Source organism: Sapajus apella, unplaced genomic scaffold, assembly GCF_009761245.1.
Source record: "Sapajus apella isolate SASKATOON/1434 unplaced genomic scaffold, GSC_monkey_1.0 scaffold7, whole genome shotgun sequence".
Classification (NCBI taxonomy): Eukaryota; Metazoa; Chordata; class Mammalia; order Primates; family Cebidae; genus Sapajus; species Sapajus apella.
Window position 1 is genome coordinate 39,346,054 of NW_022436947.1, and position 16,878 is coordinate 39,362,931.

The 16,878-nt window shown below is 36.1% G+C and overlaps 1 protein-coding gene across 17 annotated transcripts in view; it reads right to left on the reverse strand.

The window, feature by feature from the left end:
• MAGI2 (membrane associated guanylate kinase, WW and PDZ domain containing 2) overlaps positions 1-16,878 on the reverse strand; it is a 1,439,413-nt gene that overhangs the window by 476,917 nt on the left and 945,618 nt on the right. For all 17 annotated transcript variants that reach the window (XM_032275750.1, XM_032275745.1, XM_032275743.1 and 14 more), the window contains one exon: positions 6,930-7,140. In XM_032275750.1, coding sequence (XP_032131641.1) covers positions 6,930-7,140 — 211 coding nt within the window. The remainder of the gene's footprint in view (positions 1-6,929; positions 7,141-16,878) is intronic.

Genomic DNA, 16,878 nt, shown 5'->3' on the forward strand with positions numbered 1-16,878 from the left:
ACCTTACTTTAGGTTTAAAAAAAACTGTTTTTTAAATTATTATACTCTAAGTTCTGGGGTACAGAGGCAGAAGGTGCAGGTTTGTTACATAGGTATACATGTGCCATGGTGGTTTGCTGCACCCATCAACCCTTCATCTGCGTTAGGTATTTCTCCTAAGGCTTTCTCTCCCCTAGGCCCAACCGTCCGACAGGCTCCGGTGTGTGATGTTTCCCTCTCTGTGTCCATGTGTTCTCATTGTTCAACTCCCACTTATGAGTGAGAACAAGCCATGTTTGGTTTTCTGTTCCTGTGTTAGTTTGCTGAAAGCATTAATTTTTAAAGGTATATAAATTGAGTAGATTTTACACAATAGTCAATAAAATCTTCAGGATGATTATAACATTTTCCAAAAGATTTTCTCTTCCAAAGAATTATTAAAGGCGATGATTGGATACATCTAATTGGTGATAAACAGTAGAAACTTGTTCCTTCAAGACTCCATTCACCCAAAATTTCACTATTTTTTTCAATCTATTCATACGTCATCCACAAATAAAGCTATTGTCAATGATCTCTCTAGTGGTTATTTCCTAAATAATATTCCTACAATTTCATTTAAGCTTATAAATATTTGAGTTTGCCATCATATTACCTTTCATGTGTTTAGAAAATATTTTTAAAGAAGTTACATTACAACTATTGTTTTGGATATTGTGGGTGTGTATTGCACACTGTTTTGTCTAAAACATTTATTTTCTGTCTGGAAATTATATCAGAATCTTGTGCAGGTACAAAAAAAATATGAAGAAATATTTGATGTATCTCCTGTTTTTATAATACAATTAACAGTAAGCCTAGACCACATTTTGTGACTAGGAAGATATGTCAAGTATAGAATGAGAAAGTATATTTCTGGTGTTGCTGTCTACGAAAAAAACCTGATTTTATATTTCTCTCCAATAAATTTCCAAAGTATTTTATCTTTTATTTAATAAATGAAGTTTAATGTTTTTTGGAAATGGAAGTTGGTAATTAAGTTAAGAAGATACAGAAACAGGAACACAAAAAGAAACATAAATTACTTGTATGTTTGTTTAGAATTTAAAAGCAAATTCAGCCCTGACAAATATTTGGAAACCATGTACAGCCATGACATTTTTCACAGATGTGATTTTCAGTTTCAAAAGCCTGCATTTAAAAATCTATTATTTAAGATGACATAGTGTTCACTGCCATTCAGGAAGATGGCAGTAAACAAATAGGTTCTTGTTGTCTTTTTGTTTTTTGCCAAAGCAATAGCAGTCTCTTTTGTGTCACTAACTAAACTGACTCCCAAACAAAGAAGTAATTTAATGGAATTCCCACAGCATGTCAATCCAGATTAACCCTGTGGCAGCTCCTCTTTTATGGAGCATTTAGCCTCTGGAGTAGTGAATAGCTGGCCAAGAAACTTATAAAACAAATACTATTTGTAATATAAAAGTTTACTTTTCTCTCAGCCAATGTGTATTTATATATCGGAGGTGGAATGAGATAATGGGAATGACTCTAGAGTAAAAGAGCTATGTGACCTTGGGAATGTTAATTTGCCCAAGGATGGCTCAAAGTCTCATCTACAAAATCTGGATAAACCAAACACTTTATAGGGTGGTGATGATGTGAAGTGGGCACCACAGCAAATCGGTTAAGAGCAAGGACCACGGAGACAGACTACATTCCATGAAAGTCTTAATCTTGTCAGTTTTTTTGACTACTGTATTCTAACGGTTTAGAATGATCCCCAGGACATAATACATGACCAATAAACCCCTATTGAATAAATAGAATCAAAGAGCCCTGCCTATGTCTGACTTTTGGCAAGCGTTACCTCTAAAAGCCTCAGTTTCATAAAGTGAAGATTAAGTGAATGGAGTATAAACTCTTAACAGATGAGCTATTGTTGTTAAGATAACCCGAACACACCCTAAAAAAGGTGGGCACGTGATAGATAATAACCCATTTGGATTTACAATCAATATACTGTGTATTTCAATGATAATGTTAATGAAAATGATGACGCAAGTCCAAGAAATTACTGGTTTTCACCAGTATTATACATTTTAAAGCCTCCTGAAAATCATGAAACGTAAGACCTTATTATTATTTTAAAGCATGTTTGGAAGCATGTGTTCACTCAGAATTTAAAATTATGCTGCATAAAAATCAGCAATTCTCCTTTTCCAATAAAATATCATTGAATATAATAGAAGAAATCCGCTTTTATCATTCATCAAAGGAAGCAGTTTGAGTAGTGTAGAAAACACAGTTTACCCACTAGTTTACCAGGGTGGCTGCGGGCAGAAAAAAAACGCTGCCTCTTAAATGGAGAACTTAAGGACAGAGCCATATAAATTCTTTTGCAATATTAAATAAATCAATAAATATTTCAAAACATTATTGCATAAGAGACAAGTAAATGGAATTGCTTGTTACCTTAATTCAACACCTATGCTGTTTAATATATATGTCTTTTTAAACTATTTAAAATTAATGTTTCAGCGTAGAGTTCTTTTATTCTATTTAGAAATAACTTTTATATATTTTATATAGATATATATTATATATACAAAATATATACACAATTATAGTATATATACAATATATAAATATACATACACAATATGTAAATATATATTATGTACATATATACATATATTCTGTATATATATTGTATATTATTATATATGTATATAATATACATATTTTATACACAGAAACAAAGGATCATTCTCCTTTGTTTCAGTTATTTTCTGTTTTGTCATGATCTTCATTTCACAGGAGACAGACTTCAGCAAAGTCTAATGAGAGGCTGGTACCTGACAGAAGACTTTCATTACTCTAAGTGGCTCCCACAATATCTGTACAAAGAGAAAAGTTTTTACTTGTGTCAGCACTTTTTCCCTCACAAATCTCTCATTTTTCTTCTTTACTTTTCCCTCTGCTTTACCTCCCTCTTGGTATTCTACCTTTCCTTTAAAAAACATTTTTTCTTATTTTTTTAATTAATAAAAATAATATGTACTGTATTCTTGAAAATTGCTGAGAGTAGATTTTAAGAGTTCTCAACACACACACAAAATGACAAGTATGTGAGGTAATGCATATGTTAATTAGCACAATTGTGCCATCCCACAATGCAAACGTATTTCTACTTTTTCTTTCCATCATGATTTCGGTCACATAACTGCTTCAGAACTGCCTGAGACACATGTTGGCTTTGTCCTTAAGACATGTCTTATTACTCAGCCATGCTCCCTCCCCAGCCACTGTCTCCTGCTCTGCTCTAGAAGATCTGCTTCCAAGGGCCTTTCATAGTATAGAGTTTATTAGTCACATAAGAATTTTTTTGTCATAGAAGCAAAGATACTCGCAGATTAATGACAATGGGTGGAAATGTTGATTCAAATGTAACCAGGAAAGGGAGGAGCATTCCAAGGCAAAGAATGAAAACAGACTGGAGAAAATCAGTGAAAAATAAAGAAAAAGTAAAGCACAGGAAACCATAGGCAGAGAGAAGGGGAACTGTAATGCTGTTGGCGGAGCTGGTCTGGACACGAGGGACCAGACCAAAAAGACACAGATCTACTCCCCGCTCTGTGATACTGGAGTTCATCACACCACATCTGGAGGTTCTTTATGGAAGACAGACGAATCACAAACTAGGGGTAAGGCGGAGTGAGTGGGGGAGCGGGAGGGCGGGGATGCCTCCAGTCTGTGAAGGAATCTTAAGCAGGTGTACTAGGCTGCCTGGGTCCTGCCTCCTCTGTCAGTCACTTTCCAGACATAGTCACTTCTACTCTGACTCCAGCCTCCTTCTTTTTTTTTCATTTTAGGTTTTGGGGTACACGTGAAGAACATGTAAGATTGTTGCATAGATACATACATGGCAGTGCGGTTTGCTGCCTTCCTCCCCATCACCTATATCTGGCATTTCTCCCCATGTTATCCCTCCCCAACTCCCCACCTCCTGCTGTTCCTCCTGTTCCCCCCCAACAGACCCCAGTGTGTGCTGCTCCCCTCCCTGTGTCCATGTGTTCTCATTGTTCAACACCCCCCTATGAATGAGAACATGTGGTGTTTTTCTGTTTTTGTGTCAGTTTACTGAGAATGATGGTTTCCAGGTTCATCCATGTCCCTACAAAGGACACAAACTGATCATTTTTTCACCTTAGTCTCCCTTGGCATCAGCTCTTTCACCACAGATGAAATTGTTCCCTCCATTTTGTTTTAATTCTACCTCCGTCTATCCTAATACTGTCCACCAGTCCTTCCCTCCAACAATAGGAAGATTAAAAAACAACAAACTCAAACAACAACAACAAAATGCCTGTCCTTTGCTTGCTTTTCAAAAGCACTAATGAGTCAGTGAAACAAAAATTAAGCAGTTATTTCCTGGGATTTACCAACGAATACCTACTTCTCTAGCAGGGTTGGGGGTTTCCTCACCATTCCTAACACGCCGAGGGACTTTGTCTCTGTAATGACAGCTCCCATACCTGGAGTGCTGTATCTACCCTTTGTTAACTTTTCAAGGTATGTAGTCTCACCTTCCCTGTGGTGCCCCTTTTATATCTTAAACCTATTCTAAGCATTGACTTCCCTGAGTAGTATCACAAAATTCAGAAATTGTTGACCAGTTGTTTATAACTATTTGTCTTTTCCGCGATTCGCCAACAAGTTTGAGACCAAGGGCAAAATCTTACAAATGTTTGAATGCCAACCTTGGGTGACTGACTAGAGTCATAGAATCATTTTGCTAGATTATTTCAAGCCCTGACCAAGCCTCACTATTTACTATATACCTGGAAGATGAGTTCTGTCTTTTGAAGTTCCTTTTCTTCACAATCTTAAAAACTCACATAGTTAAAAGAGGAAAGTTTACAATTATCGAAAAGGCTTTTATGATTGCAGTACTGGAAACACTGTAAGAAAATAGTTCTTTAATCAACTTGGCACGCTGGTTTCCTTTTGTTATTTTCATATAGCCCTACTCCCCTTGTCTTATACAATAAAAATAAGAATGTCATCTGCTTCCTTATTCCAAACATCGATTGTTCTGAACATCTATTTGTGACTTCACATCTAAGATTTGCATTTTGACTTCTGGTCTGCAATGATATGCTATCTTTATCAATACCAAAATTATGTTTCTACATATGAATATTATTATTTTTGGTTGGTCACTTTTTAAACATTCTGATGTTCTATTTTTCAAATAATTGATAAAAGATGTCTTGATCATTGATTATAGCAATAAAAATAATGTAAGAGATTCTTATTCCTTTTAAAATTAGAACATTTGCTGAAAGGTGAATGTTACTGATTCATTTTCTGTAAAACACTACATTTCTCATCCACATTGGAGTCAAGCAGAGCACTGAGTAATTACTGGATTATGCAGTCCCTTGGTCGCATGTATCAAAGTTTCCAGCTTCACATGAGAATTAAATGTTGGTATGTGGTAGCATTTCAATTTCACAACTGACTTCTGTCTATAGAGATCTAAGTTATAAATCACTCCAGGTTGGAAAAGAAAATCCGGTTTTAGTGCATTTCTTAAATAATCAGAGTTTACATATTTTTATCCACTGTCAACAATGAAAACTTCAGTTTCTATTATTTTTTCTCTTTGAGGCTTCTCTAACTTTGACAGGATAAGGGTTATTCATTTACGTTAGTTTCAGTTCTTTCTAATGAGCACTTTGGTTGTCTTAGGCACATCAACAATTTCATTTTGTGCTAAGATTTTCTACTTTGGAATTTTTAAAAAGTTGTTTTAATCCTAGAAGCTAAAGAAAAGCCTGACATTATTAATAAGATGTATATGAAAATTATATCTTGAAAAAAAATGTCCTAAAAGAAAGAGTAGGTTGAGTATTACTGAGAAGTTCAGGATTTGCACTATAGTTTCCTTAGCAAGTCATAAAAATTGTAAGCAACTAATAGAATGGAAAATAGCAAAAGGAAGTATAATGAGGTATGCAAAGCCAAATTATTTTACTTACATCTGACATCGGGGTCAAATGTTGAAAACATTTTCTTTGGCTTCCCACAGTGGCTCACCCCTGTAATCTCAGCATTTTGTCTCCCATTCAAGTACTAACCAGGCCTGACCCTGCTTAGCTTCCAAGATCAGACGAGATCGGGCATGTTCAGGGTAGTATGGCTGTAGATAATCTCAGCATTTTGTGAGGCCAACGTGGGTGATCACCTGAGCCCAGGAGTTTGAGACCAGCCTTGGCAACATGGCAAAGCCCCATCTCTACTAAAAATACAAAAATTAGCCAGGCTTGGTGGCATGGTCGTGCACACCTGTGGTCCCAGCTATTCAGGAGGCTGAGGTGGGGGGACTGCTTAAGACTGGGAGGTCAAGGCTGCTGTGAGCTGTGATTGTGCCAATGCATTCTAGCCTGGGCAACAGAGTGAGACCTTGACTCAAACATAAACAACCAACATCAATTTTTTTTTCTTTTGTGACCTATTACTTTAAGTAGTTGCATTCTATTAAACTCCTGGACATTATGGTGGATATTTCTGCAATTAGCTTAGACAGTAGGAAAAAAAAATTCATTTGAACAAGATGGGGGTCCTGGAAGGAGTTGAATAAGCATTTTCCCATGAGATCTAGACTATTCCTAATTCAATAATAGCATCACATGGAGATTTTTTTTAGTCGTGATTATAAAAGATTGTAGGGTGCAATTATTTAATCCATTATTTGATTTATATCTATATTCCAGGATCCTTAACTGTGTTAAGGCACTATCCCATTATTCTCTCACCAAGAAAAAAGCTATTACCAGAAACAAAAGAATTTCATTTTTTTTTAAACCATGTCTCGCTTGCTACATCATTTATATCCTGCTATGATCTTTATGGCACTGTTGAAAGAAATGTGTGAAACTCACTCAATGAAGTAGACTTCACCCTTCTCTGTATAGGCCATTTCCCAGTTATCAGGCAATGGGTCTGGTTCCTCACTGTCCTCAGGTTTAGTTGGCTTTGTGTCATCCATCTGCTCCTTCAGCTCCTCAGGCTGACTGTACACTGGGGCAGGATAAGGCTGGGAGGGCATCTCCCCTGAGGCACCTGCACTCTTATCTTCATGTTCACTGGATTCTGTGAGAGAACAAGAGCACGTGGTTAGTCACTCCAGCCATGGTAACTCTGGACTGATTATGGAGAATGCTGTACCAGGGAATAAACTCTATGAATAAACTTTTATGAAGGCTAACAAGAAACATTTCTGAAACAGCATAATTGCAAGCAGCTCTGGAAATGATTACTAGGCCTATTGAGTTCTTCTTTCAGTCCTCCTCATCATCCATCTTTCAGCTAACTTCGATGTTTACCAAATTGGAGGTTTGAAGGATGTAATGTAAGAACCATTTCACAACATAGGTGTGGTGAGCAGAATAATGGCCCCCAGAATATGTTCATATCCTAATGTTTGGAATATATGAATATTATCTTGCATGACAAAAGATGATCTGCAGATGTGATTAAATTAAGGACCTTGAGATGGGGGAGATTATCTTTGATTATCCAGGTGGCTTCATCTGGATGATTATGATTAAACGTAATCACAAGTATCCTTAAAAGCAAAAAAATGAGGCAGAAAAGAAGGGTAAGAGGGAGAATTGACTACTAAATCATGGCCAAAAATATGCAATATTGATGACTTATGAGATAGAAAAAGACCATAAGCCAAGGAATATTGGTGGCCTCTAGAATCTTGACAAGGCAAGGAAACAGATTATTTCCTAGAGAATCCAGAAAGTAATACAGCTTTGCCAACAAGGAACACAAGTCTTCCATTGTTTCAGTTACCCATGGTCGACCATGGTACAAAAATAGATGATTACAGTAAGATATTTTGTGAGAGAGAAAGACCACATTCATGTAACTTTCATAACAGTATACTGTTAATGTTGCTCTATTTTGTTGTTAATTTCTTACTGCATCTGATTTGTAAATTAAATTTTATCATTTTTGTGTACAGTATATGTAGGATTCGGTACCATCAGAGGTTTCAGGCATCCACTAGGACTGGAGCACATCCCTTGTGGCTAAGGGGGGCTACTGTACAATGGAGCAAAAACTACCTTAAGAGACATGGTAACAGGCTTGGAGGACAGACCCCAGATCCCTAACATATAAATGGTATGAGTTCCAGAATGAGAAGAAGGAACACACAAGAATAAATAGTAAGTCGATAAATAATAGAAGAAAATTTACCTAAGACAAAGAAACATCAGTCTGCAGACTGAAATAGCTCACTGAATCTGAGGACAGATTAATGAAACATACAGACACCTGGACTCATCTAGTAGAAATTTCCAAACTACAATGTTAAAAGTCAACTTTAGCAGCTTCGTACTAAACAGAAATGATTACTTACAAAGAAAAGAGGAACAAAAGAGCATCAGACCTTTTATCTGTAATACTCTAAGCTCAAAGAGAGAGTAACATCTGTAGTAACTTAAGAGAAAAAAAGATATAGTAACCCAAGCTTAACTCTACCAAGATATTCATCTATCTGAGCAAAGACAGTCACTTTGGAACATCCAAACATTCTGAATATATAGTCTTCATGTACCTTATCTGAGGGTAATATTTGAAAAATTACCCTAACCATATCATGACAATTGAATCAGAGCAGAGATCTCAAAATAGGGAGAGAAAATAAAAGGTAGGAAGATGATATGGTCTGGCAGTGTTCCCATTGAAAATCTCATCTTGAATTGTAATCCCCGTGTGTCAAGGGCAGAACCAAGTAGAGGTAACTGGATCATGGGGAAGATTTCCCCCATGCTGTTCTCCTGGTAGTGAGTGAGTCTCATGAGATCTGATGGTTTTATATGCATTTAGCATTTCCCCTGCTTGCGTTCACTCCGTCCTGCCAACCTGTGAAGAAGGTGCCTGCTTCTCTTTTGCCTTCTGCTATAAGATTCCTGAGGCTACCCCAGCCATGTGGAACTATGAGTCAATTAAAACTCTTTCCCTTATAAGTTACCCAGTCTCAGCTATTTCTTCATAGCAGTGTGAGAATGGACTAATACAGAAGAAATAAATTCTGCATAATATGGTTAAAAGTAAATGGAAGATGATCACATTCGGAAAATTTGTACTATGTGTTAAAGACAGATTCTGGGAAAAAAAAGTACATGAAGACCTAATAAGAACATGGGTTTTAAACTTTATCTTAGGAAAGCTCAGGTTCCAGAAAGTGGAGAAAAGGTAGGAAAATAGAGACATTCTAAAACTCTCATGAGTAGGCACTTCAGGGAGTGAGTATGTGAGACAATTTTAAAGGCCTCCTTTTCATGGGATGAGATTATTGGGCAAATAATTTGGTCAAGGTTTAGGCTTAATTGTATAATGGGGATATTTTTGAAATGTCTCCTACTGTGTATGTTTACTGAGATATTCAGGGATTTTTTTCACCCACATATAGTTTATCTACAGTCAAGGGCAAATTGTGAGTCTTATTTTTTGGGGAAGAGTAGAGCAGGTACAACTGAGAGAAAGAAATATCCTTAAGGTAAATACGAAGAAGTCGTTCCTTAACCCAGAAACTAGAAGGAGAGCACTACTGAGATTCAGAAGGGCTGAAATGTAGTAAGAGGCAATGTGAGGATAAGGCAGCCATCTTGGAAATATAAAATTCTGCAAGTGTTCAGAACAGAATGCCTATTAAAATTAAACAATTACAAATACACACAGACTCGGACTGAGTTACCCTGCTTTGAGAACATATCCTCTAGAAATAAAGGCAGTATCATATAAGGTTGCCTATATAATCCTATTTTGACAGTATTGGTTGTAGTAGCAAAGCCCTGGACATGATATAAATGCTTACCAATGAGAATATAATTAAATGAAGAGTGTTTATCATTACTATGGAAAACTATGTAGTTTAAAGTCAATGAATAGTTTATTGATTTTCAAAGATGCTTATAATTGTTATTTAAAGAGTAATCTAATCTGCAGAGAAATGTATATTATTAATCCAATTTTTCTAAATAAGCCAACATTAGTCTCTAAGTGATATATAGTTATATATCTACATAAGCATGAAAACAGACTGCGAGGATGTACAATAGATTGTCAACTTTGATTACCTCAGGACCATAAATTTGGACGGAGGTGGGAGAAGTTTATTTTACATATCTTTGCCTTCATTGGACATCTATTATTTTTATAACCTCAAAAGTTAACAGATTATTTAAATGAGTAAATTAGAATATCGTCTTTGTGTCACTATTAATTGCATGGGCCAATTTTTCCCCTCTCTGCATCACTCTAGGAGAGCAGTATTAAAGTATCTATTAGATATTAGAAAACACAAGAACACTTGATAAGTTTTCAGTGTGTTGACCTTAAAAAAGGAAATTATGAATATAATATGGCCCTTAATGATATAGTCTTCTACCTGATTCCTTATACAGATTTGGCCTTTGTAAATTTTGTAGGATAAAAGCAGTTAAAACAGGTACCATTGCTATCCTCAGATGATCTTTTCTGTGGCATATTACAACATGTAATTACATACACTGTGGTATGTACACAGAACATACAAAATGTCAGGTTGCACTGAAAAGTCCAAATGCAAGGTCACGCTCTGAACATATTCATTTATTTAATATTCAGTTAATCAATATTTATTATGCACTCAACTGGTGCCAGGCACTGAGGAACAGAAGAGTGAACAAGAGAGACACTGATCATTGCTCCCATGGAACTCCAAATATGTCAAGATGTGCAGTCTTTATACAATAATTTAAATGTGATGAGTGTGGCCAAAGGGAATCTTATGTCTATGGGATCTTCTGTGTATACATTTGTCTAATCTCATATAAAGAGTCAGGGAAAACCTCTTTTTCAATGTGCTATAAGATCTGAGGCTTCTTTCAGGAGGTAAGAGAGAAATAAATAAACAAGGGCTGGATGAGGTGAGGCCTTATCAGGCATGCTCAGGATTTGGAGGTGTGTCTTGAGAGCATAGATACTGCTATGATCTACTGAGGCGGATGACAAAATTAGATTTTCATTTCCCACAAAGATCTCCTTAGCTATTCTATGGATTTGAGGGTGGCAAAAGTAGATGTTTATAGAGGAGTGAAAAGTTATTTTCGTGCTCTCACAAAGTAATGATGGTGGCATGGAGATGGAAAGAAGTGGATGAAAAAATATTTAGAGGGTAGATTTTATAACCTGACATGGTGGGTGGCAAGGCTATTCACTGAGATTGGAAGCAGGGAAGGGGGTATAGGATTCTGTGGGGGCAGGGGCAGGCTATGGATACGGTTTTGGGCACACTGAGTTAGAGGTTCATGGAGATGTCAAGTCAACGAGTTCTTAGCTGGAAAAAATAAACCTGAAAGACAACAGCATATGGCTAGATGGCACTACAATTTTAGCCATGAGTAGATGAAATTGCCAAGAGACAGTGTGAGAAGCAGAAACAAGAATCTAGAGCAGCTGTCTGAGGAGCTTCAACATTTAAGTCACTGAAAGAATGGACTGGTAAAAGGAGATGAGGAAAGAGCAGCCATGGAAGCAATAGGAAAATTAAAAATCCTTCATGTTGCAAAAGTCAAGCAAAGGCTGATGAAGACAAGACACTTAACTGTGGCTAAAGCTTCTGCACAGTCCAGTCAGACATAAAATCGATAGAATCTAATGATGTGCAGATCACTGGTGACACTGGCTGCCAGTTATGGCAGTATTTATGGTGGTGTGGTTGGAATAGCTTTTAAAGGCTAAGTGAAAAGAAAACATAGAATATCCTGAGAGAAGTCATTCAAGAAGCTTGGGTATGAACAAATGAACTTTCCTTCTACTGTGTAATACCATTAAATTCTCAAGAGAAATGTAAGACATCTCTTGTAACAAGGATCTAGTCTTTGGAGAAGTCTATCATCATATTTGTTGATATATCAGAGATTACTGGAAAAGCTCTCCCAGTTTATCTAACTCATCTGTTTATTCATGCATTTCTGTATTCCTAATTAATTGATCAAACATTACATTAGCAAACACAAATTAAATATCTATAATGTGTAAAACACTTGACAAGACCTTAATGAGGGAGAGTACAGACCTTTTTATCAGGCTACTATGAACTGGCTGAGAGGGAAGCAGTAAGTAGCACCTACCTCTTCCATCTGACCAAAATAAGAAAATAATGAGTAAGGCAAATAAAAATCCGTAACATTCCCAGATTTACTATTCACAAAGGCTCATCTAGGGATGTGGTTTACAAGGAGAATCAAGGGCTTCTGGCAAAACCCAGAGGACCGATTTATTTATTGGCAGTGTGGAACCAGGACAGGGCTTCCATGCAGGGGCAAAATCTGTTCCCAGAAGAGCAAAGGAGAATATTTAGAGGAAGAAAAGAGGAACTGAGCCAAGAAGGTCCAAGTTAATATTCCACGTTGTATCACTCAGATAAATCCCTGCACCTCTTCTGGGCAGAGTGAGTAAAAGAGACAGTGGAGTACAAATTTCAGTACTCTCCCAGACATGTAAAGCAACATGGGGGGGTGGAGAAGACGTGTCTCCCCCAACTCTGAGCAACTATATAGAATACTACAATAATGATTTAAGTGATACTCAACGACTTAAAATAGCTGAGTCAAATTTTCTAGGAAGACGGTGTAGCAATTAGAAACAAGAGTATGTAAAGCAGTTGTCTGAGGAACTCCAATATTTAACAGTCAGTGAGAGGAGGAACTGGTCTTGTATTTACCCCACTAGTAGAAACATTTACTTAGAGCCTGCTAACCATCAGGCACTAAGCCACACAGTATACAATCAAGGAGAATGTGGTCCAAATGACATGTAATAGTTTGCTAGGGCTCCCATAATTTAAACACCACAAACTGGGTGGCTTCAATAATAGACACTGTCTTACATATAGGAGGCTAAAGTCCTATATCAAGGTGTTGGCAGGGCCAGGTCCCACTGGAGGCACTATGGAAGGATCTATTTCCGGCTTCTCTCCTAGGTTCTGGTAGCCTTTTGGCCTATGGAAGCCTAATTGCAGTCTTCACATGGTATTTTCCCCGTGTACACATCTGTGTTCCAATTTCTTTTTTTTATAAGGACACCAGTCATGGATGAAGGGTCTTCCCTACTCCAGGATGACCACATCCTAACCAATTATGTCTAATTATGTCTACAATAATCCTATTTCCAAATAAAGTCACATCTGAGATACTGGGGGTTTGGATTTCAACATATAAATTTTGGGGTGGGGGACACAATTCAACTCATAAAATGGCATACTAGATTAGTTCATTTTACAATTTACTGAACCAATATTTAACATCTCAAGGACTGCAGATTACTGTTTCATGCTATATCATATTTATTTCCCTGATTAATATGAAAACTGAAATTAACTCTTGCATTTTAGATATTATATCTTCTTCTGTATGTGTCTTAAATTTTTTAAAAATGACATATATTGGACATTGTGTAAGTAGTTAAGAAATTACCCATTAAGAACAGAAAAGGATGTCATGATAATTGAAGGGAAATAACCAGATCTTACATGCCAATCAAGGTTGCCTGTGTCAGCTACTCCTGCTAGCATTCCTAGCACCAAGCAGTCTGATAAGAAATATGTACATATAAACATGCCCCGGCACACATCACATAGAGGTCAGATCTGTCTGTTTATCTATTTAAATTCTGACTACGGAGAAGGAGCCAATAATGCATGCATGTTTTACCTTTTTTATAGTGGTGTGAAGCTATATTTGATTAGGAAATGGCCAAGTAAAATTGTTCTTTTTGACTTCTAAGATGCATTTCTCAGTATAATTTTATTGTTAAATTGAAAAATAGCCTTTTTTGAATATGTTAAATATATTTTTTCCTTATTTACTGCTAAAGTGAACAGACTTTATCAAACACTGACATTTTTTGTGCATTCCCCACTGCGTTTCTGTGTCTCTTAGATATCATTCGAAGCAGAATAAGAATTTTGTTTTTGCACTGACAATAAAAACAAAGAATATTTCAGTAAAGAAGAAACACCTCTTCTTACAGAATGCTAAGGATGCAAACATTTTCTATGGGACTAAGACTGTTAAATAGAATTCCAAGAAATTCTAGAGAAAAGTTGAGGCACATAACAGACATTTATAACATATAGTCTTAAAAAATAACCTATAAAAACCTATTTTATTAAAACATACACTTTAACTGTTGTGAAGAATTAAGAAATATAATTCCTTTCATCTTGGCTGCCCTAAGGATTTTGTTGAATTCAGTAAACATAATTTTCTTCTTTCGATAGGAGATTCAGAAGGGCTCAAAGATCTGTACACAGCACAGGGACTGAAAGCGCTTAATGGGGAGAGAGTGAATGCATGAATATGTGCATTCAATTCAGTCCTTATACATTCTATGGTTCTGGTCCAGTCTAAGGTTTTGTTATTACAAAAATATGCATAGTAGCCATTCCGTTTGTTTTCATGTCTATTGCCCTGCCAGTATCTAACATGCTGCCTCTCAGGTACAAGACCAAGGAGGAATTAGAATGTTATGGCTTTGAATGTCTCCACTTGGTTTTGTGAAAGAATAACCAGAAGCCAAGAAAAAGACACTTCAAGAAGAAAAACACTTATTTTATACCTCATCCATATTTTCATTTGACATGGTCTATGTATACAGTTAACATGCAGCTTCTTGTAACAGGCATCTTTTGAAATGAGGGAAAAGAATTGAAGGATTTGTTTCTAAGGTAGATAGAAACTTTTATTTCTTTAAACTGTTATAAGATTTGAATTTCCAAAATTCACTTTACCCTGTGATTTACATTTATAATGGCTATGTGACAAATTTTAATAAATCCAATAATTTTTTTCTCCTTGTCTTTATATTATTTCTTTGAAAGTAAGAATGGCTGTAAAACATTTAAGCTGAGAGAAAAAAAGGATCGAGGAACATATTTGTAGTTCATAAAGAGAAGAGTAATAATTTGATATTTAAACATTTTTTACTTTTCCTTTAGAAATCTCCAGATAACAACAAACAGTCTCCACAAGAAGCAGAAGAACAAAATGGTTAAGGCTGGTGTCAGGCCATGTAGGTTTGAATATGTCCTTTAAAGTTGGGATGTTGAACAAGTTATTTAATCACTCTGTGGATGCTTCAATTTTATTAACTGTACAATGGGGATAATGAAGTTATCTACCTATAAGGATTAAATGAGACTTACCTATAAAGTGGTTAGAATGGTAAACTGTTAGAATATAGTAGGTGTTCAGTAAATGTTATATATTATTACCACTGAATTCCAATGTTTATAATACTGAATAGAGTAGTTAAATTGGTCAAGCAATTCAAATGATTTCTGCCTACAGAAACAAAAGATAGGGTCAATTTTCTACAATTTTTAGGAGACGAGGTATTTTCAAAAAGTAATGCAAATGTCAGAAAAGGATACAGGTAAAGGCAGTATTTCTTCTTTAAAAGGTGTTTGCATCAATTGAGCTTTTCTTCCTCAATAGAGACACATAGTGGGGTTAAGTAATTTAGAGGAGGAGAAGGTAATCCTCAGAAACGATGCTTTCTTTTCCGAGTTCTCTATTATATTCTCTAAAATTCTGCATTTGCTTATGTTGAGCACCAGGGGCTGCTACTGAGCTACAAACTTGGCATCACTTTGGCACCTTTGAGAGCACTGATTTAAAGCAGAATCAGAAACACAGCTCCCCAATGTTATATTGGCCCAGTGTGTGGTCTCCTCATATACTCCTGGGGCAATTTTGGCTGTCTAGTCTGCTTATAACGGACTGCTCCTCGCTCTAGTTTCTACTCATTTGTGGTAGTAGCCACTGTGGTGGATGTGGTGGGGCTTAAAGATTGCTCCATGCTTTTGTGCAAACCCACCAATCCCATTAAAAAGTATGTCTGTTGTATTGATCCAAGGTTTTATTGGATTGTGGCAGGAGAACTGTTTGCTTCACTGCTGGAAGCTGGAGTTCTTAGAATTTGAACCACAGGCTCTTGTAAATGAATTAACACTTCAGGGTTGAAATTTGGACAAAAGAAACATATCACTGTGTTGAATTTATATATGGAAAATTTTATTATTTCTAATACATAATTATTTGTAAACTTATATAATTGATTTTTTATCATGGCCGTACTATAGGTTATATTCTGCCATGAAAAGTGTAGGCACATGTCAGTGTCTTCAGAAAGGGAGCAGTCATGCGTTCTACACAGCCAGATGATCAAAAGCAGTCAAGAATGTCAATTATTGCTCAAAGAAAGCTAATCAATTTTCTTACTTTTCCTAAACCTTCGAAAATGAGAAGAATTCTAATATGGGTGCTAAAATATTTGCACAACGTACAGTGCCTTTTTTGCTCATCATCTAAAAAACATTTTTATTCAACATAGTAAAACATGCACATGGTACAAAATCAAGAAGTACAAAGGAGGAAAACCGTGCAAAGCAGGCTTCCCTCCTGCTGCTAATCCCAGGGCTCTAGTAATCAAGTTAGCAGTAATAATTATCTTTTTGATCCTTCAGAGATTTTTCTATGCAAATTGATTATTGACTTTTAGTCAGTACTTTTGGACTCCTCAGTGCTCTGACGTGGTTCTAAGTCCTAAGAAAAAAAATTCATTATAATTCATATCATATAAGATATGATAAAGACATCCTTAAACAGTGTGGCAAATATATCTATATCTGTATTATATTTTTTCAGATGTAAACAGATACTCCCCTTTATTATTTGGGCCAGAAAAAAACGTAAGTTTAGAAGGAGAAATTAGAATTAAGGAAAGTTAGTGTAATGGTTAACTATGCTTCTGATTTTTGAGATG